The sequence below is a fragment of the Gadus morhua genome, chromosome 14, assembly GCF_902167405.1.
Source record: "Gadus morhua chromosome 14, gadMor3.0, whole genome shotgun sequence".
In the NCBI taxonomy this organism is placed as follows: domain Eukaryota; kingdom Metazoa; phylum Chordata; class Actinopteri; order Gadiformes; family Gadidae; genus Gadus; species Gadus morhua.
Genome location: NC_044061.1, coordinates 7199407 through 7221080, shown reverse-complemented (window position 1 = coordinate 7221080; position 21674 = coordinate 7199407). Strand labels below are relative to the sequence as shown.

General features: G+C 45.4%; 2 protein-coding genes across 3 annotated transcripts in view; both read right to left on the bottom strand.

The window, feature by feature from the left end:
- Positions 1 to 19189, bottom strand: part of dok4 (docking protein 4) — a 49260-nt gene extending 30071 nt beyond the window's left edge. For both annotated transcript variants that reach the window (XM_030377045.1, XM_030377044.1), the window contains exon 1: positions 18724 to 19189. The gene's annotated coding sequence lies outside the window, so the exon portion shown is untranslated. The remainder of the gene's footprint in view (positions 1 to 18723) is intronic.
- The window catches only part of LOC115558916 (octapeptide-repeat protein T2-like), a gene marked incomplete at its 5' end in the record, with an annotated part of 128713 nt that continues 126160 nt past the window's right edge, over positions 19122 to 21674 (bottom strand). Inside the window, 2 exons of the mRNA XM_030377468.1 lie at positions 19122 to 19242; positions 21267 to 21363. Coding sequence (XP_030233328.1) covers positions 19122 to 19242; positions 21267 to 21363 — 218 coding nt within the window. The remainder of the gene's footprint in view (positions 19243 to 21266; positions 21364 to 21674) is intronic.

The window sequence follows — 21674 nt, the reverse complement described above, 5'->3', positions numbered from 1 at the left end:
CTTCTCCCTCTTTACCAAGCACCAGTCCCAGAGCTCTCCTCTCGGCGGCTGGAGCAGAAACTCCATATCGAGTGGTCAGCGGGGGTGACTCAGCCCTGTCACCTGACATCTCCACAGACCCGGGGGGGGGGGGGGGGGGGGGGGGGGGGGAGGGCAACGCTGTCAGCATGACACTAACCAGTTCTCCCCACAACCTCGGTGTCTCTCCCACCACCGCAACACCCTCGGCCCGGTCTCATTGGTCACTCTGAATAAGAAGTGTCTTTATTTACCGGCTGGAGACCTCTACCTGCCAAATCCCCTTTCAGTTCAACAGACTTATGTGTGAATGAGATTCCCATGGTAACTTCATAGGGAAGAATGAATAAAAATGCTTGCTTAGAGAGGATGGAGAATCGCATGGTTCCACTTGCACTCACAGCACAGGCACATGAAAATGTGCTGAAGAAACCCCTGCTCTTTGAACAGAAATACACCCGTGGCCTTATCTTTGCCGCGGAAAGCGCTTTTTTCGGCAAACCACTGATGATACTAGACATATTTGGCAAGTGTGTGCGTGTGCAGTTGTTGGCTCACTGTGCTTACCAACCACACACATGTCACATGTGTGTGGTTGAAAGCACATGATAACCGACAGATATAGACTTGAGTATGCACACAGTTCATGAGTACAATGGCATACTGCCATTCTGAAGTCTACTGTAACAGCAAATGCTCTGGTATCATTTTTTTTCATACGGGGAGAGCCACAGAGAGAAGGAGAGAGACTGACGAAGAGAGACAGGTAGAGATTTTCCTCAACCTCCATAACGCCCAAGTATTTCCCACCAGTTATTGATGTTAGCTCTAAACCTCAAAATAGTACGGTAGAATGGAACATGCACTGGAATAATTTACCTAAAGGTTGCTGTCACACACATGACACTGTACACCATTCGTGTATGGCATAATGATGCACACACACACAAACACACAAGCACACCCACACCCACACACACACACTGCAGTTTGTCCTTTGCTTTCTATGCATATGAAATTCACCTATTTTCTCTGCCAAGCCTTACTGCTTCTCCTTATACTCCATTAACTTTCTCACCATTTTGTTGAAAAAATAAGAAAGAAAGTCATCACCATCAGAGAGACGGAGCAACTCAAAACTCATCCTTTCATTTAATCCAGTCTGCTCAATGTCTTTTTCTCTGTCTCTGCTACCTCCATCTTTCCATCTTCATTTCCAGCTGCCTCTATTGGATCTCCCTGCGTCTCTTATTTGATATATAAAATACACACACACAGTTCATTCCCCAGTGGATTGCACTGTTTCATACGGCGATGTCCTTCCGCCACTGTGCAATGAACTGTGATCTCATTGGACAGGCAGTGGTTCTATGCAGTTGTAATTCCGTCTGGTATAAAAGTGTGAGTGACAGCGGTGCACTGGAGGGAGTTGGGACCGCCAAGAGCAACCTAAGGTACAAAGAGGCTGCTACGGCTCCAAACGGAGGAATCCAGGCTTTAGCTTTCTAGCAGGGTACTACATGTGCACTAATCCCTTCCAGAGCTGAGACGCACTGTCAGAAGAATATCAATTCTGGCTGAGGGCTTGGGCAACTTTGGTTTGCTTTCATTCTGCAATGTAACATGCATTGGAAAGCATTCGCTTGTATGTTGTATGTTAAGCTGTCATTTTTATGTATGTTATTTTTAAATACTGCCGACCCTTTTAAAGGATCATCGAAAACCTGCTTGTAATTATAGAATTACAGAAGTGTAGTTTATGAAACAAGGCATTGGTATCAAGGCGAAATTAAAGCAAGAAAGATTAACGATTTTAAGAAGTGGTTCAGTGCCTCCTTGACCATTTGCTTTCGTAGATTTGTGGTTATGAATAAATACTTAAACTACTTGAAAATCTGTTGCATGGAGCTTTTTCTTACTAGATCCAGATCCTGCACTTCAAATACAAGTTTGTTAAACGATTTCCAAATGAAAGATTTTTCAATTTTTAAAAGCCTCACAATTTATCTATTCATCTAGTTATCCATAAAAAAATCATATTATTTAATATATGACATAATATATCGATGGCTAACTATGGTAATGTTGGTCATATAGCATAGCACAAGGAGTCAGCATTATAACACCTGCATAATAAGTGTGTTAACACGGTTTGCCTCACCTGGAGCAATACCTCCTGAAGCAATTATCCACCACTCCATCAAAATAACATGCCAGAAGATTCCTTTGCAAGGCTATGGCTCCACATTATACAGAGAATTGCAACAGAGAAAGGCAAATCCATGGACTGTTCCCCAAGATTGGGAGAAAAAGGTGGACGGCAATGAGTTCAACACCCCTTACTTCATTGATCTTACTTGCTGTTGGATTTTAGCACAACCCACCACACATAAATCAAACACAAAACCAGTAGCCTGCATGGAGAAAAAGCGACGCGTACACATCCACAATATTGATCAGTTATTGACCAGCTCTACCCAATTGGACCACTCTATCAGAATGAATTACTGGCCTCAATTTCAAAAAGAAAAGTGCATTGCTGAGCTGAAGGATCTGAAATTTGGATGGCATATTGTTCGGCATGAATCCTGGCACATTGCTCTCTTTCCGAATGGGCAGAAGTCGATCAAAAGTTAAGGCTTGATGAAACATATTGATCCTCCCTAAAGCTCCGTACTCTAATTACCGGCATCACAAATCAATGCAATACACGTGTGTGTGTGTGTGTGTGTGTGTGTGTGTGTGTGTGTGTGTGTGTGTGTGTGTGTGTGTGTGTGTGTGTGCAATTGTGATTGTGTTGTATGTGTGGGTGTGCATAATGGCCTATCAAGCAAAATCATGTGAAAATTAGCATTTTCAGAATCATTTTTCAATGATTTTTGTGCCTGTGATATGAACATGCTCATCTAAAAATGCCATCAACCAACACGAGACGTTCTACAGGCTTGTGTGATAGAGGGACAGGATGGGACATCAGAACGATGGGCAAACGTCAGGCCATTGATTCTTGACAACAACGACAACATCCTGTGATGTGGAATGAATGAATTTCCGGAAGCTAATTCCAGTTATCAACATTGAACGTCGCTCATTCGACTTCAATGTTCCCTACATTAAGGGGTCTGGGCAGACCATTTGAGCAGCCCCTGAACGTCAGACTCCACACAGAGTCCATACAAAGGCAGCCACATTCAAAATGAGCAGTTCCCAAATGGACTGTGCAGCCCCCCCGTATATCAAAGAAAATGGGCATAACATAATAATTATGTAGCATAATTATGAGTATACCCTAAATATTATTATGACTATTATTATTATTGTTATTCGGGTGAGATTAACTGTTTCCCCATCCCCTCAAAAATGTCTGAAAACTTGTTGGAAAAGGACCACAGCAGGCAAGCACTCTAATGGACACTTCTATGGGCCACTCCATTTTCCAAGTCACACACTCATTACTGATGCGGCAATCTGCTTAATTACAAAGTGATCGTAATACTTTAAAGGAACACTGTAGCCTAAGGAAGTGTAAACTCATCATACTTGAAGTCAAGCCAATTCCCCTCCACACCACGTGTGCTTGTTGTGTCAGGATGGCATTTTGTGTGGAAGGTTTAGGTCCCTGACAGCCAGTTTGTAATGGCACATTCATGTCCCTACGGGTTCTAATATGTCCCTGTACTACCTAAAGTCCCTTTAAAAAATCCAATACGCTTTCAGAACTCCCCAAATCCCTGTATAAACATCCTATTTTGCTTAATATATATATGTTTTTATATATTTTTTTTGTTATATGTTTCAGGTGAACTGTGGACTGTGTCTTATACTAAAAAGGATGCATATTTGGCTTTGACCAAACTTTAAGTACAAAAGTAATATCCCCGCAGTGCAGCAAACTGAATAAGAAATAAAAACAATATCGATGCAAGGGAGATATTCCACATAATGCAGCAACATTAGCGGCAATAAAATCATAGTACAGAACATATACAGGATATAAAATAAGCATGAATCAGTTGCTTGTGGATTTACTTTTTTAATATCGGAGCGTGCAATAAAAACAAAATAACCAAGCAAAAGAAAACAAAAAAACGTGATATCCCGTGTGAGGAGAAGGCCACATGCAAACATTTGATATATCAAATGAATAAAAGATCAAAGACCTGTCTAGAGGATTATATTGTATATTCAAAGCCTCAGTAATTTACATTTGTAACGAACACATGTCGGGAATCCTCATAGGGGATATAGAGATGTTGGTTTAAACATGTTAGGAAGACAGGCATAAAATGTGAGTCTTCCTTCAATCTTAACACGTGGACGGGGCACCGACCACATCGCCAGCTCAGCGCTCGGTGAATCACGGACAAATCGACTCCTTTGATATGCGATATCAAAAGGACTGCTAACAAAATAGCACCGCCCGTGTAAAGGAATTCTATCAGATTCGGAATCAGCTATTTAGCATTTTGAATCCCTTTGACGAGCTCAGTGATGTGCTCTCGTACGGAAGGGCATAAAAGGCTGCGCCGGCATCAAAGATGAGCGGGAAACAAAGAACTGTACGGTGTGGAGCGGGGAGGAGCTGTACCTCTGTGTGTAGAGTGGGGGGGGGGGGGGGGGGGAGGGGGGGGGGGGGGGGGGGGGGGGGGGTTTGGGATGGAGGTCTGCTCTGTAGAGACATGGTGGAGCAGGATGATTGGCCAGAGAGGGATAAAGATACAGCCGAGCTTCGAGTGAGAGAGTGCAGTAGGGTGTTCTTTACTCATTTTAATTGAATAAAAAAAATATATAATTGTTCCGCGGTGATGAAAGCACGGTAATTGCCAGTGGTACAGTCATTATGTGTGTGTGTGTGTGTGTGTGTGTGTGTGTGTGTGTGTGTGTGTGTGTGTGTGTGTGTGTGTGTGTGTGTGTGTGTCTGTGTGTGTGTGTGTGTGCTTGAAGGGGGAGGTAGCTCAGTCCTCCTACCCAACCTAATTTAACCCGGCTCCCCTGGTCCCCATTATTAATCTGCCATGGACTCTTTATCTTGTGGATACACACGCACACATGAAAGCATGCACACACACCCTTACACACACACCCACACCCCAACCCCCACACCCACACCCACACCCCAACCCCCACACACACACACACACACACACACACACACACACCCCCACACAGACACAAACACACACACACACACACACACACACACACACACACACACACACACACACACACACACACACACACACACACACACACACACAGTATTCTTGAAAGTGGTGTATTTTCATCCTGTTAATCCTTCTATCACATTGTCCATCACCCTGACTCATAACTCCACTTACATATCTTATTACCCCAACTTACAAAGACACACACACACACACACACACACACACACACACACACACACACACACACACACACACACACACACACACACACACACACACACACACACACACACACACACACAATGTGCAATCAAACACAAATTAAATCAAGCAGATACTGTACAAACCAGAAGTATAGCAATGAGAGCTTAAGCGGGTACAGTATATTGCTTTTACAGGTATAGCTCTCTCATTGGATTTAACTCAAATATAAAAAAGGCTGAACTTAGCAATTCTGAAATAAGAGAGAAAAGCTAAAAGAAGGCGAGCAATACCAAACCATGAACTGATTTAGAGCGAGAGAAGAGGAGAGAAGGACGGAGGTGAAGGGGTGAGGAGGCTTGAGCCCAGTCTGTCTCTCCCTCCCTCCCTCAATATCACCCTCCCCCTCCTTTCCCCATCTCTCTCTTGCTGTCCTCTCGCTCCCTCCCTCAATATCAACCTCTGTCTCTCCTTCTCTCCCCGATCTCTCTCCTGCACTCCCTTGCTCTCTCCCTCCCTCCCTGCCACTCTCCCTCCCCCTCTCTCCCTCTCCCTCTCCCTCTCCCTCTCCCTCTCTCTCTCTCTCTCTCTCTCTCTCTCTCTCTCTCTCTCTCTCTCTCTCTCTCTCTCTCTCTCTCCCTCTCCCCCTCCGTCCCTGCCTCTCTGTAATTCTCATAAACACGCTCTACCCGCCCCAAGGCAAGCAGTGAGCGTCAGTATGTCTGCTCGTAACTATCTGTCACAGATAACGTAGGAATAAACACAGCCACACACACACACACACACACACACACACTCACACACGCAATCACGCACAAACAAATATGCACAGACAGACATGCCTGATTACATGCAGACGCAGGCAGACACACACAGACACACAACCACACCCACCTACACACACACACACGCACGCACGCACACACACACACAGGCCCGCACTCAGGACACTGTCTCCTGTCAGACCCATATCAGATAATAGGATGCCTACACATACATGTTGGACACACACCCAAACTCTCACAGAGTTACAATTGTCAGGCACCAGCAGTCACTCTCAAATGTCAATATTCCAATACACACAGATCGGGGATTGTGATACTAATTTAAAACTATTGATTGAAACCGACGTATGCGTGAGTATGTGACTGGCCTTTGTATTTATTTTCAGTCAACCTTGCTGTTTGAAAAGACCATTATTGGATCCCACTGCTTCTTTTTAAGAGGAACTGGCAGCTGTGTTACATCTCAGTAGCCTATTGCTTAAGCTGTACAAATAACACATTAGCTGCATTGCAAGGCAAGTTCAACAGCAACGTGTCCTTCAATTGCGCAGCCAATCATGCAGTGGGAGCACAATGTTAGCTCGATCGGTTAGCCTAGAAACCAGACAACTGGACATTGATCGTTTACTCATGCAAGCCATTGTCTTTGGGTTGTGACAGCGTCAAACACACTTTAAAGCTATTCAGGATAAGCTCTCACGTCTTGATATGTCTCTTATGTTTCACTTCCAGACGCTCTGCTTTTTTTACCCAGAGTGCATCTCAGCAAACCCCGACAATGGAATGCGTCAAACATTCTAGATTGCCATCAACGCCAGTGGTTTAATTGGACAGTAAAACAAGCAGCAAATTCGTTTCTGAAAGCACAGCGCCTTGTTTATGAGGCTTGAAGCCGAAGCACGCTGGTTGTTTATAGGGTTTTACGCCGACCTGATCCCGACCTGATCCCGACTGTAGCGTTGATATACGACACTGTTATAGGCAGGTCGACAGCCATCGCTCCCTCTACAGGCAAGGCTGTGTGGAAGACATTCACGGACACGGAGATCACAACAGCGCACGTCCATTCAAGATCTCTCTCTCTCCCTGCGCGCATGTACAGACAGGCACCAACACAACCTCATTACATTATCTAGTAACCGTATTGTAATAAACAATTATAGCTTGGAACTAGACTTCATGTGCGAGCACTACACAGCCTCCTCTCCCTCTTTTTTCCCGCCCTGCCGCTAACCTCAGATCAGACCGAGTGATGTTACAGCTAACCGTAGTCACTGTCTCGTTTGGGCTTGTCTGCCCAATTTTTGCTTCGCTAGCAGGCAATGTACCGTGACTGACATTTATGCAGGGGATGGAGGTTGCACTTTTCTGCTTGAATTGTGCTACTGACGTCTCCAGGAACAGGTCAAGGAGAGCAGATGTCACCCTTTCACTAACGAATACTGTCTTCCCTGGGACTGGTCGTCGGCGAACCATGAGGCAAAGCATTTGCATAAAGTTTAAGGGTCTGAGCGGCTGGAACTAAAGCTGGAAGATTCAAACATAATTTATAGTGGCCGTTGGTGAACTGAGCGAGCCAGCACACAGATGAAATGACGTAAGCCCGGCCCTCCTGCTCAGTTCATAGGGTGATTGGTCACCCGCTACATATGAAGAGCGATTTCGTCACTTGTGTTTGGTTCAAACGCTGATTTCACCGTGTGAACCTTTGCATGCGGGGCCGTGATGAATTTATCTTCGGTTCACACTGGCTCTCGCTGTTCATGCACGGCGACTATAAATTAGGACTAGTCTCCTGCTGCGACTCTAACCGTCTTTTGCAGTGTGTCGCTGGAAGCCCCCTGGAGACAAATGAGCGCCGCTAGAGGAGTGTAGTTCCTGAGAGGTGATTAAGTCGCCCTGATCCGAGCTCAACGTATTAGCAAAACACCACCTCAATCCAAAGCTCTGATTGAATCCTGATTGGTTGCACCCACTCTCTACCTTGTTGATGGTGGTGCTGCAAATTGGATGCCATGTTATGGATCGCTGCTTGTGTTGTTAAAGAAAGACAAAGTCGTGTCGTCGGTGAGGAACAGGCTTTCCCCGCCTTTGTGTCCATCTATAAAGCGCGCCAACACAGATAGAGAGCTCTGTGCACACAGCGGGTGTAGTAGCAATTCCGTGGCTCTGCCAGTGTGTGACGGAAAGGATTTCCATAGACGTTCACAGCCTTATCTCTCCCTGTGCCACATACAGAGCAGGGGGTCTGTCGCGTGGTACAGCTGGGGAGAATGAAAGACACACAGTAAGCTATGGATGCCTGCCAGGAACGGAGGAGAGATGATGAAGAGAAAGGGTCAAGTACAGATTGTATGAGGCCCACTATGAAGCCCCCCTAGAAGGATCTTGGAACCTGGATGAGTGATCGTGTTATAAGTCAGCATTTGATATAGCAATAAATATAGTCTGATATTTTAAAGATCAGTCAACAAAAGTCACTAAATGTGGATGACTGAATGGTTGCATTCATCATTATCATTGCTCAAATTTTTTTAATTGCTTGAAACATCAATAAATAATATTATAACGCTGGGTCAATACTATCATGCTATATCATAGTACTAACGATTTTAGCTCAACATAATCCAATTTCTCTTCCTTCTTCACAAACAACTACGTATATTGTAATGACCCCCCTCCAAAACAGACACACACACACACACACACACACACACCACACACACACACACACACACACACACACACACACACACACACACACACACACACACACACACACACACACACACACACACACACACACACACACAAATCCTCACAACCTTGAGCTGTGCCTGTAATGTTGCCTGTTGGTCTTAAAGGAGCTTAAATCATTAGGCTAGCGAGAGGTGTTTTTAGTAATTGCTTCAGCAAGGCAGGGTGCTTGTTTGTATATGTCTTTGCCAGCGCCTCAATTTGGTGTCTGTGTGTTCAGGCACGTGTGTGTGTGAGTGTGTGCGTGTGTGCGTGTGTGTGTGTGTGATGTAATTGGGCTTGTGAACAGAATAAGTTGAACAAAGGGAAACTAAGGTAGTCTTGCCTCCCAGTGTTTCCATAACAACACTCCCATGGATTCAGATCAAAGACAAACAGTTGCCTCTGTGTGTGTATGGGTGTGCGCGTGTGCGTGCGCGCGCGCGCGTGCGTGCGTGCGTGTGTGCGTCCGCGGGCGTGTTTATGTGTATGTGTGTGTGTCTTTGTGTGTGACACTGGTATGCCTGAGTGACGATATCATCTTTTACGAGACCAAGAATAAACCCTGAGATAAAAGCTTAGATGAGATCAAAGAAAGGACATCTCCTTTCCTCCCTCTCTCCTTCTCTCTCTTTCTCTGTGTCTACTCTCTCTCTCTCTCCGACTTCATCTCTCACGCTGTCTCTCTCTACCCATCTGTCTCGCTCTCATCTCTCTCCACAGGCGCAGAAATATGCAGAGTCACCACACGGATACAAGGGTAACTGGAAAATGATTTGAACTAATTCGGGTTACCCGCAGAGTCAATATTAGTGTATCAGGGACGATATCTTGATCACAGGATGCTCAAAGTTACAGCGTGCATGCCGGATTTCCGGTTACTCCAACTTCTTGCTTCGGTAAATTCTCTACAGGCTACATGATATGAGCTCACAGTTGTGATCAATAGTATTATCATATTTAAACGAGCAATCTCTTAGCTCTTTCACTGTCTACCTCACTCCATTTAAAAGCACTCTGTTGGCTCAAAAAAGCTTTTAAAGGGTGTTCATATTGCGAAAGCAGGTTAAAAAAGAATGACTCTAAAAGCAAATACAATAACATGAATATTCTGTCGGACATGTAAAGTACACTCCAATGCAACTGTTAGTCGTCTTGTACAATCAATACGGCCGAAGACCAATCTGACACATCCATAGTATGTGGCCATTCCTGATCTGTGCCTGTCTTACTTGTCTGACGCTTGTATTAACCAGACGACGGGATCAATAGGAAAATCAAATTGAAACATACCATGAGAGTGGAATAAATGATGAAAGTGGAATATACCATCACTGGCCAATCAACAGGGATAGCCAGACGATATCTACTGTTCATCTAGGACCTGCACTATCGAGACAGATGGACAGGTGCAACACACACACACACACACACACACACACACACACACACACACACACACACACACACACACACACACACACACACACACACACACACACACACACACACACACGGGGAGTCACACAGGCAGATTAACATTAGGACGTTAGGTCATTGACAGTTGACTCTCTCTTCTCTCTCTCTCTCTCTCTCTCTCTCTCTCTCTCTCTCTCTCTCTCTCTCTCTCTCTCTCTCTCTCTCTCTCTCTCTCTCTCTCTCTCTCTCTCTCTCTCTCTCTCTCTCTCTCTCTCTCTCTCTCTCTCTCTCTCTCTCTCTCTCTCTCCCCTCCCTCTCTCTCTCGCACGCATACACACACCTTCTTCGCTACCTGCCCACTGACAGCACCAGACGGGCTGGGCGACTCTGACAGTTATCACACGAGCCATGCTGCAGGAAGCAGGTTGCAGCAACAACACACACCAGCTGGAAGGCTGTAACCAGCGGCCCATGCACTGCGCCCGTGCACGGGCCGCTGGTGCTCCTTGCACTCTGGCTGGCTCATTGCAGCGTGCACGCAACCCACTGCGCACGCAACATACGCCGACGGAGTCGGAGGCGTGGGAGGCAAATGAGGAGCCAATATGTCAGCTAATTGGTGGGATAGTATTTCACAAAGTGAAGGTCAAAGATGCTTCTGGACAACCCACTCACTGGGCGGTGCTGTGGTTAGGGAGTTTGTATATATTATGGGTCTATTAAAGGTCTTGGGCTTGATCCCTAATGTCCGCGGTCTACCTTGAACAAGATGCCGAACTCCCCCCTACCCGCTCCTTGATGAACCGATTGGACACCACTGGCATTTCATTGGGAAAGAAGCCATCTGCTGAATGACTTGGTAGTAAATAGTACATATACTGTAAACGTTATGAGTCACTGCCAGGATAATGGCCGTTAGGCTAGTTGCCACATGATTTATATCTGTACTTCCTATTTCCTTATTATGATAGTAATTTTTTAGGATCTCAAAATATAAAATGCGGAACACCCCATGAAAGGTCGAAGTTTAAAAGGAAAATGATACTAAGTAATAATCGACAGGCCACTTGGCAATTCATTGTATTAAGCCAATTGTTTTTGGGCTTTCTATGAAAGGAGACGTACGCGAGCATTTAACCTTCACCCAGCACTGAAGGACTTTCACCCTTTGATTGCCATTTGTCTGTTATACATAATACTAGATGCACTCCACAGAAAATGAGCTCAAACCTCGTTAACTAAGGAGCGCTTCCATTCAATGCATTCTAAGTAAGAAAGGGGAAAAAAATGAATTCTGCAGTTTTCTTTGCCTTCAAGCTTTCATTTCATAGCTTTGTCGTGAACCTCTGGATGAGTGGAAGAAGTAAAATTTCCATAATCCTGAAACTATAGACATTTACTGTATACGAGCATTAGCAAAGCCAATTGTCTGGGGAAATAAAGGATAAAAGTTGGATGATCAGGGCAATACAAAGGCACCGATTGGATGAACTCCTTTAACTAAGCAGAAAAACTGTATTTGGTTGTCATGGAGAACTGGAGTCTAAGACTAAGTGAATTATCATAAATAATAAAGCAACACTTTTTAACACGACTTTGTATACTATATTTACAGACAAGTTTTGACATTATGAAAGCCTCTGATTAACGAGAAAGTTTAAACTGATTTACCAGTTCCCATTACCTTACCTTTTTTTGTTTTTTATTAGATAATGGAATCAGTTATCATATTCTGTAAAGAAAATAATTTTATATATCTACGGTACATTTATATTATATATTATTCATATATATATTCTTAATATGTATATATGGAGTGTGATAAAGGTGCTTACGTCATGATAACAAGCAGGAACAACTGTCAGAGTGAGGAGACAACAGGGCCCACACTCTGATGCTATCCATCACCATCCGGCAGGAGAGAGTGAGAGTCCCCACGAGTAACCTGCACAGCCAGACCATTTAGACCGGAACGCAAGCGCACAGACACACACATACGCACGCACACACGCACACACGCACACACACACCCGCGCATACATACCACACACACACTCACACACACACACCCATTCCCCCAATAGGGTCACCATCGCACCTCGATCCAAACCCATCCATCAGATCCCTGACAGCAACCCCATTAACATGCGCACACGCACACACATACGCACACCCACAAAGACACACACACAACGACTATATATAGTTTAGTTAACAGCGGTAGACCAAAGAAGCAGAAATAGGTAATATAGCCCATATTGAATTACAGTACATTTTAAAATGCAGTGTAATTTCATTGTTCTGCAGGTAACAAATAACAACAGAATTCCTCCCCCTGCAAACTGAGCCTGAAGTCCATGGAAAGGTAAAAACATACATGATAAAGGCAGAAGTGTCTCTTCTCTCCATCCTGTTAGACTAGAACTACTAGAGGCCACTGCAACCCTGAAGAAAGAGGGAGAGAAAGAGGGAGGGAGAGGAAGAGAGAGAGAGAGAGAGAGAGAGGCTACGACTCCACCATGCACTCTGTCATTTACAGATGTGGAATGTGGCAGTCAACCCTGAGCACTAATTACAGTCTCTCTCTCTCTCTCTCTCTCTCTCTCTCTCTCTCTCTCTCTCTCTCTCTCTCTCTCTCTCTCTCTCTCTCTCTCTCTCTCTCTCTCTCTCTCTCTCTCTCTCTCTCTCTCTCTCTCTCTCTCTCTCTCTCTCTCTCTCTCTCTCTCTCTCTCTCTCTCTCTCTCTCTCTCTCCAACCACAACTAGACTGCACCCATAATCCTTTGCTCTCTGCACTCCCGTCCCCAGACACGACAGCAGTGCTTAGCATGCATGCATGCAGCCCCAATCCCCCAACAAACACAGACATACACGCACGCCAATGCCCCCAATAAATTGCCTCAAAATAAATGGAATAAGTATATGCGATCCATGTGAGCCATCGATAGATTTAATCAACTTTTCTCAATTGAATGTTGAAGTAAGTGGTATTTAGTGGCAGTGAGGTTGCAGATTGCAACCCACTGAATACCATCCATGCACTTTAATTAACAAATGTCTTCAAGATAAGGCGATTTGTATGCTTTCAAACTTTGTGAAAATTTGTCTTGACACACTCACATCAAGTGTAGGGACAGACATTGCGTGTCTCAACATTCTAACACAACATCCTCTGAACGTCAGGAAACACGTTGAAACTAAACACCTTATTAAATGCTTAAACAAAATTTAATCAGGACCTGAATTGTCTCCCATAGACCCTTGTTTACCGCTAGACGTGCAACGACAGACATCGCAAGTTGTTTGTACTAATAATTAATTATACACCGCAATTATGACCATTAGCATTTAATTCATTTGTTGTTGTTGTTGTTGTCATGGTTGTTCTGCTTCGCCACAGGATCCGTTTGTTCTTACTCCCAGCTGCGGTGTTTAGTGGAGCAGTAAAGAGTACAGTGCCATGTAACCTAACACGGTGAATCGAATTAAGCCTCAAATAAACGTGAAGCGATCTACTGTGTCACTTCGGGCCTCGCCTGCTTCGTCCATGAAGTGAATGATGTAACGTTCTCCTTATCGATCGGATGTTGTGGAATTGTGTTCATTCTTCTTCTTATTCTCACGTCACCCAACAGCAATCGCTGTATGCTAACTGCTTTAGCGACGCCTGCTAGCAAACAACCGGCGGCCATATCTTGTCCTGTCAGCGTGTCGGTCGAAGCGCTTGCTGTGTCTGGCTGTCATTAATGAGAGCTCGGGCCAGACCTGACGCCATTTCAACCGTCTGATTTATGTGAATGAGATAATTGCGGTGAGACTGAGGACTTGGGGTTGGGAACCAGGCTTGAATGATAGGGTACCGCCCGTGTCTCCACAGCAGACTGTACGGCTACGGCTGCTGCTGCTGCTGCTACTGCTGCTGACGCACCCACGTCGTGGCTGGGTGGTGGGAGAATGCTAGATGACCATGTATCTATTAGCCCGGTAATGATCTGTCAAAATATTCTCCCCTCCTACATGACGCCGAAGCCATTTCATCCTCCATCCGTCTTTATTACGAGCCCAGGCCCGTCCACTCCCAACAAATCCATCTTCCATTCCACCCGTCTGGGTGCACCTCGTTCCGTCTAGGTGTGTGTGTGTGTGTGTGTGTGTGTGTGTGTGTGTGTGTGTGTGTGTGTGTGTGTGTGTGTGTGTGTGTGTGCATGAGGCTGTGCATGTGTAGGCGAGTGTGTGTGTGTGCGTGTGTGCGTGTACGTGTGTGTGTACATTATATTTGTGAGTGTGTGGTTGCGGTTGTGTGTGTGTGTGTGTGTGTGTGTGTGTGTGTGTGTGTGTGTGTGTGTGTGTGTGTGTGTGTGTGTGTGTGTGTGTGTGTGTGTGCATGAGGCTGTGCATGTGTAGGCGAGTGTGTGTGTGTGCGTGTGTGTGTGTACGTGTGTGTGTGTACGTGTGTGTGTGTGTGTGTGTACGTGTGTGTGTACATTATATTTGTGAGTGTGTGGTTGCGGTTGTGTGTGTGTGTGTGTGTGACGCATCAGGGACCCCAGTGGGGGTGTATGCTGGGAAACACAATGACATAGGGTCACACTACAAACCATGTTAACGCTTTGACCTGAAAGTTAATTTTTTCTCTATTCTCTCCGTTCTCTAGTTCTTTCTCCCTCTCTCTCTCATTTTCTCAGACTAACTTTTTGCAGCAGAAGACAAACGCAAAGACGTCAAACAATTCAGCTCTGCCGTTTCTCCCCTGTACACTCCTGGGTGTCAGACAGTGTTCACACATATCTCTGTTTGTGTGCGTGCGCATGACTCTTTTACTGTGTGTTTGTGTACATGCGCGCGCGCGTGCGTGTGTGTGTGTGTGTGTGTGTGTGTGTGTGTGTGTGTGTGTGTGTGTGTGTGTGTGTGTGTGTGTGTGTGTGTGTGTGTGTGTGTGTGTGTGTGTGTGTGTGTGTGTGTGTGTGTGTGTGTGTGTCGGTGTCATAAGTAAAACATAAGTCTGGCAGACATAATAAAATAGTGCTGAAGTCTAATTGTTACTTTGGCAGTCTGTAATAACAAGACACAGGGTTGTAATAAGCTAACAAATAGGCGGTGGGGCCGACAGACACACACACACACATTCATGCACCCCCACACACACACACACACACACACACACACACACACACACACACACACACACACACACACACACACAGCTAGACAATGAGAGAGAGAGAGAGACATCTTCTTCAAAAGCTCAGAAAGTATGTGAGGAAAAAGGGATGGGTGATAGGCTTGTGGACCGTGAGGTAGTGCTAGGGTCTTAGTACGGAAGTGACTAGGCTGGAGGATCATTGAGAGGGTACTGGGGTAAGACTAGTGTCTTAGTTGGGTAGGGGCTCGATTGGAGGGCCATGGAGAGGGTACTTGAGGTAAGGCTAGGGTCTGAGTTGAGTTTGATTCTTTTTTTTTTATCAACATCCAACTCTAGGTATTTTCCGATAAGCAGCCACCCAAAGAATCCCCTTTCTCTATGATAAAAGAGTAAACAAGAGTAATTTCTATCCATATATTCATCCAAATATATGTATATATACATAAAAACAAATGTTATTATTCGCCACTTTTCACACAAGTATGGCTTGGCCTTTTCCAAGTTTCACAAGTTATAAAACTTCTCCAGCTCTGATGGATCCCCAACACAACACCTGGGTCGGACGTCTGTGAGTTCATAGGGAAAGCAGCCCCGAAGCACTGACCTGGCCAGCTGTTTCAGAGCCATGCAGACGTTCACGTACATGGCGAGCAGCGGCCCATCCCCTACAGCCATCACTCCCAGCTCCCTGCTATCTCTCGGCCTGGCCATCTGGGCCCTGGCCCTGCTTCTCCCCATCCCCATCAACAATCTAATGAGAATAGATCCTGCCATCAAATATTGATGCTCTCTGGCTGAATTAATCCACAAGATCGTGGGACTATGATGATTTCTCCCCCCCCAACCCCCAAGAGCTGTAAAAGTCAAGATTATTTTTCGTATTTTGATGAATCCATCGATTTCTTTCTTGCTTCTTCTTAATAATTTAGAAAGACGGCATATGCCAATCGTACGGGACTGACGTCCAAGGTTGTGTCTGAAATGGGGCAGTTTGGTTGTCAAGCAGCCAAGGCAAACAAAGTACTCCAAATAAGTATTCTGGAGCTGGCAATAAGCATCTACCTAGCTGTGATTTCCACAGTGCAAAGAACAATTCCGAAAAAGCATTATAATATGTCAAAACAGGCATGACATGGATATTCATCTTCTATTTTAATTATGTTTTGTTGAACTAGGTGTCAACCGGGATGTCATTTTTCCGAGGTCTGTTCCAAAAAAAAAACAAGCCTAATTATGTGTAGGCCTTGGCTTTTTGAACACACTGCATGTATTAACGAGATAAAGAGCTATTAGGTTAACAAAAATTGTCAACGCTTATTTTGTTATAAATGCCTAATTGCCATTCATCGTTATAATGTTTGCCATCTGTCCAAAACATGATATTTTTAACAATAATGAGCTAGAGGCATTTAAGTCTCCTGTTAATATTGTAAGGGTTTTCAGCATGGATTACCACGAATAGTGCTGATGGGAGCAGGGTGGTATTGGGGGATATTCTAGTTAGTTATTAATGTAAACATTAACTTCCATGTACAACAGCATGATGATACCTAGCACTAGACCTTTTCAGTGTGTTTTTTCTTCATGGATGCTAAACTTCAGCTTGCAAAAGAACCTGTGTTGTTGAACATCATACACCAAGGAGCAGGCAAGGCCAGGAAAACACAGAAATCCTTCATCAACCCACTGCCATCGTGCTCTACTCCATTGCTTCAATAACTCCATAATAGCAGCGCAGAGATCGCTGCTGTTAATATCATTACGCTCATACTTGACATGTGGGGTCAGGTACGAGTGCACCTCGCAGCCGAACTGTAAGTGTGGATGGCGTCTGATGAGGTGAGCGAGGCAGTCCTTCTGAGCCTCGAACGCCCGCCTCCATGGAGTGAGGACTCGTTCAGACCCGATGGAGGAGCTGCTGTCAAAGCCAATTAGAGAAAGATCCAGACAGAGAGGGAGAGAAGTCTCCTACCCTCCCTCCCTCCCTCCCTCCCTCCCTCCCTCTCGGTCCTCTCCCCGTGCTCTCCTTTCCTTAATAAACCCTCTGCTTTCACTCCGCTTTGCCCGCAAACAGACCAGCGCCCACAGAACACACAACGACACGCAATAGGTCCATATGAGCTGTGTGCAACCAGCAGAGAGAGTCTGCAAGTGCATGACTATCCGTAGAGTGTGTGTGTGTAGTCTGTGTAGCGTGTACGTGTGCTTGCCTATGTGTGTGTGTACATCTGTAGCCTATGCACGTGTGTGTGTGCATGTATGTGCGTATCTGTAGCCTATGCATGTGTGTGTGTGTGTGTGTGTGTGTGTGTGTGTGTGTGTGTGTGTGTGTGTGTGTGCAGGTGTGCATGTGTGCGTGTGTGTGTGTGTGTGTGTGTGTGTGTGTGTCTGTGTGTGTTTGTGTGTGTGTGTGTGGCATCAACACCACAGACTATAGAGAGTGGTAAGCTGAGGCAACTGAGCCATTAGGAGAGTCAATAATGAAACAATGCTTTCAGTGGCACTCCGCGTGCAGAAGTGCGCGTGTGCGTTCTACACGCACGTGTGTAATTAGGGAAGAGGCATTAACGGGCTGCTATTTGATGGTTCATTTCTAACTAATATTCCCGTTTATTAGGCGCCACATTATGTGCACATATGGTATGTGCACGCAAAAAAACATGCATACATGCATCCATATACATACAAACATACATACATGCCGTGGGCATAAATACATGCACATAGTACATACAAACATATATACACATATTTACATACACACATGCACACGCACAGACACGCAAGCGAGCGAGCGCAAACAGCGCTTCTTCTTGGCCCAACACGATTCCCGATTAAAGTAACTGATGATCGCAGAAAAAAATCGAATGGTCTAATCCCTCCAAAAGACTAGTTGGGAAGCGAAGAAAGATATAGGAAATTGCCATAAAATAACCTTAAGAAAATAGGCTAGTTGGTTTTAACTACCCAAGAAGAAAGTGGCCCCGTCCCGCAGAAATGTAACGGGACCTGAAGGCAAGATGATCCAAACTTGGAGAATAAATGGCATATCTCCAAGAAACCACATTCTAACACAGATAAGTCCGAGGTGCGATTACAAGCCGCAAACAGATTGCAGCGCTACATCTAATAAGCAAAATAACACTGTGCGTGTCTCCAGGATTAAACTGATTATTTCCAGGATACAACGGGATGTGGATGGTTGTGTGATCCACTTTATGCATGCAAAATCCTCCAAGCAGAGTGAGACCTACCTCAGCTATGTCAGAGAGGCCGATGTGGGTGGTGTTATGGTGTCCTCCGGTCCAGTAGGGTTTACCTGGACGTCCCTTCCAGCGGGCCCCGGTGGAGAGACTCTGCGCTGCGGCCAGTGTGGGGCTCCCTCTCCGCCGACTGTCTCGGTTCTCCTCTTTATTTCTGACCTTCAGGCGAGATGGATTGGAAACAGCCGAGAAACGCAACTCTCTAAAGCCCAGCTTATTTCACATCAACACAACCAACACCTCCGGAGGAAAAGTAATCCAGCAAGCGTTTTAATTGTCTATTGCGAGAGGGACCGTTGGTTTGTGAGCAGATAGAGCAGATTTTGGGGTGTCGGGTTTAATTGGTGACGAAGTTATATGTGACAACGAGCGGTTGTCTGTCTCTCTCTTCAGCCCGTCTGCCGTTCCGAGCGGTACTGCGCGATGCTGGGAAGACAGGAGACCAGCAGCAAACAAAACACACGCCCGGCCAGCCACGTTTTTAGCTGCCTCCGCCCCCTACCGTAATACCTGAAACAGCGCGCAAAAGCATTCGAGTAATGGGGAGCCTTGTGAATGGGGATCTTCTTTTTATAAAAATTGTATGGATCGGTAGAACTTAATTCCATTTTAATAAACGTAACTGCATTGTATTGAGTAGAAGATCTTGATTCAAAACGGTTTTTTTGTTAAGATATCATGTTTATAAAAGCCTACTGCTTCTCCAATGGAAAAATAGGGGCTTCCTCACAGATCTTGCAGCTCTTCTCAGACAGTTGTACCCTCAGTAATGTCAGGTGACCAAGACCTTGTGGACTATACTGAGATCACAGACCTACGTGTCTTAACATTAAGACATCGGTTTAATATATCTCAATATCTCAAGTCTTGCCACTTTCTTTCTCATAATGTTTGTTTTCGATCCTAAAAGCGAACACAAACTCGGTCAGCACGAGTAACATGTAAAAAATGGTCTTTAAAGGGTTTTGGATGAACAAATCGAATCGAATTGAATGGCCATTGGCCACTAAAGAAAGATAATTTCTTAAAGCCATCGACTCGCAAATCGAGTTTCTCAGTGGTAAAATATCTCTGTTACTAAACAGGAAATAAAGTTAACCCCGCCCCTTTACGTTTGTGATTTCCTGTCCTGGCTCTGTGCCCCCCCCCCCCCCCCCCCCCCCCCCCCCCCACACACACACACACACACACACACACACACACACACACACACACACACACACACACACACACACACACACACAGACACACACAGACACACACCTACCTGCCTGGGTAGGCTATGTGTGTGTTTCCGTCCCCAGGGTCCAGTGTGATATTACAGCAGGTGATTGGGGGACTTCCATCACCTCCTGTGACTTCTGCTCCATCTTCTGATTAGGCTGTTTCCCTGTGGCTGTGATGTGCCTGTGAGGACTGTGTATCTGTCTGTGGTCAACCTCTAATAACCACTCTATGTCTGGTCTTCAGCAGAGCACAACAAGGAAGAGTTCAGACTCAAATCGGAAAGCGTTTTTTTTTGCTATTTATGCTGTACCTGGGTTTCATTTCTGATATGTTGTAAAGGAAAGGACACCTATCTATCGTACAACAATAAAAACCCATACAAAAAACACAAAACAACATTACAATCGGAATACGACAAAGACCGTGGTTTAATAATTTAACCTCAATCTCTGCTATATTGGACTTCAGCTTGACTCACTGGACAGTATCTGGACTTTCCTTCTCCAGGATGGGGGGGGGGGGGGGGGGGGGGGGGCGGGCGATGGGACAGCTTGAGTCACGGGCCCACCGTTGCTGCGAGGCTCCGGCCCTTATCCCGTCATCTTCCTGCCATCGCTCCCACAGTGCTCTTCAACACTTAGCGCTTATCTGGAATACACGCCTTTTCCCCGTTCTCACCCTCAGGATCGTTCTCCAGTGGCATCTCATCCCCGGCTCGATGACGGAGAATCAGTGTTATTGGACAGGGCCTCCACATGAAAGGGTCTCGCCATGATTATGGTCAACGCATCAATCCTTTGACGCCGCTACGTCTTCCCCATCGCAACAGTTGACTGAGGTCGGCTGGTCTCGAGGGAGACACAGTAGCTGCACCACTTATCAGCACGCTGATGTACCATCTATACCTTTATCCATCATACCAGTACACTGATTGACCATATCTACTGTATACCTGTATCTACCTTGTAAGCACACTGATGTAACATAGATATCTATACCTTTATCTATTTTGCTTGTACACTGATGTAACATCTATACTGTTATCTATCTTGCTAGTAAACTGATGTAACATAGTTTTCTATACTGTAATCCATCTTACCAGTACACCGATGTAACATAGATACCTATACCATTTTCTCTCTCTCTCCCATTCGGTCTCTCTCTCCATCTAAAGATCTGTCTCTGTCTTAATATTGCCCTATCTCGCTCTCTCTTTCATTGTTTCACTTTTGCTCTCTCTTATTCCATCCATCTACCTCTCACCTCTTTGCTCTCTGTCCTTCTCTCTCTCCATCCATCTCACGCACTTTCGCACTCTATCTCCCTCCCTCTCCCTCTCCCTCTCTCTCTCCCTCCCTCTCTCTCTCTCTCTCTCTCTCTCTCTCTCTCTCTCTCTCTCTCTCTCTCTCTCTCTCTCTCTCCGGGGAGAATTGCTGATTGTATATTTTTCAGTAAGTGTGTTGCCACGGCGCATCACCTTGTAAACGGCCGCCCTCATCAGTCACCCGGACAGCCGATCAATCAAGCAGCCAATGGGAGAAGAGAATTGAGTTGAATAACGAGGTGATATACCAGTATAGGTCAGTGGCCTGGGCCACGCCCACCACACCAGCTGTAACCTCCCAGACCAGAGGGCTCGTGTTGGGGGGAGGTTTTTTTTAGCTCTAACCTGCTTAGAAAGAAGAACAGGAGGTAAATGCCTGGCCACAATGCAA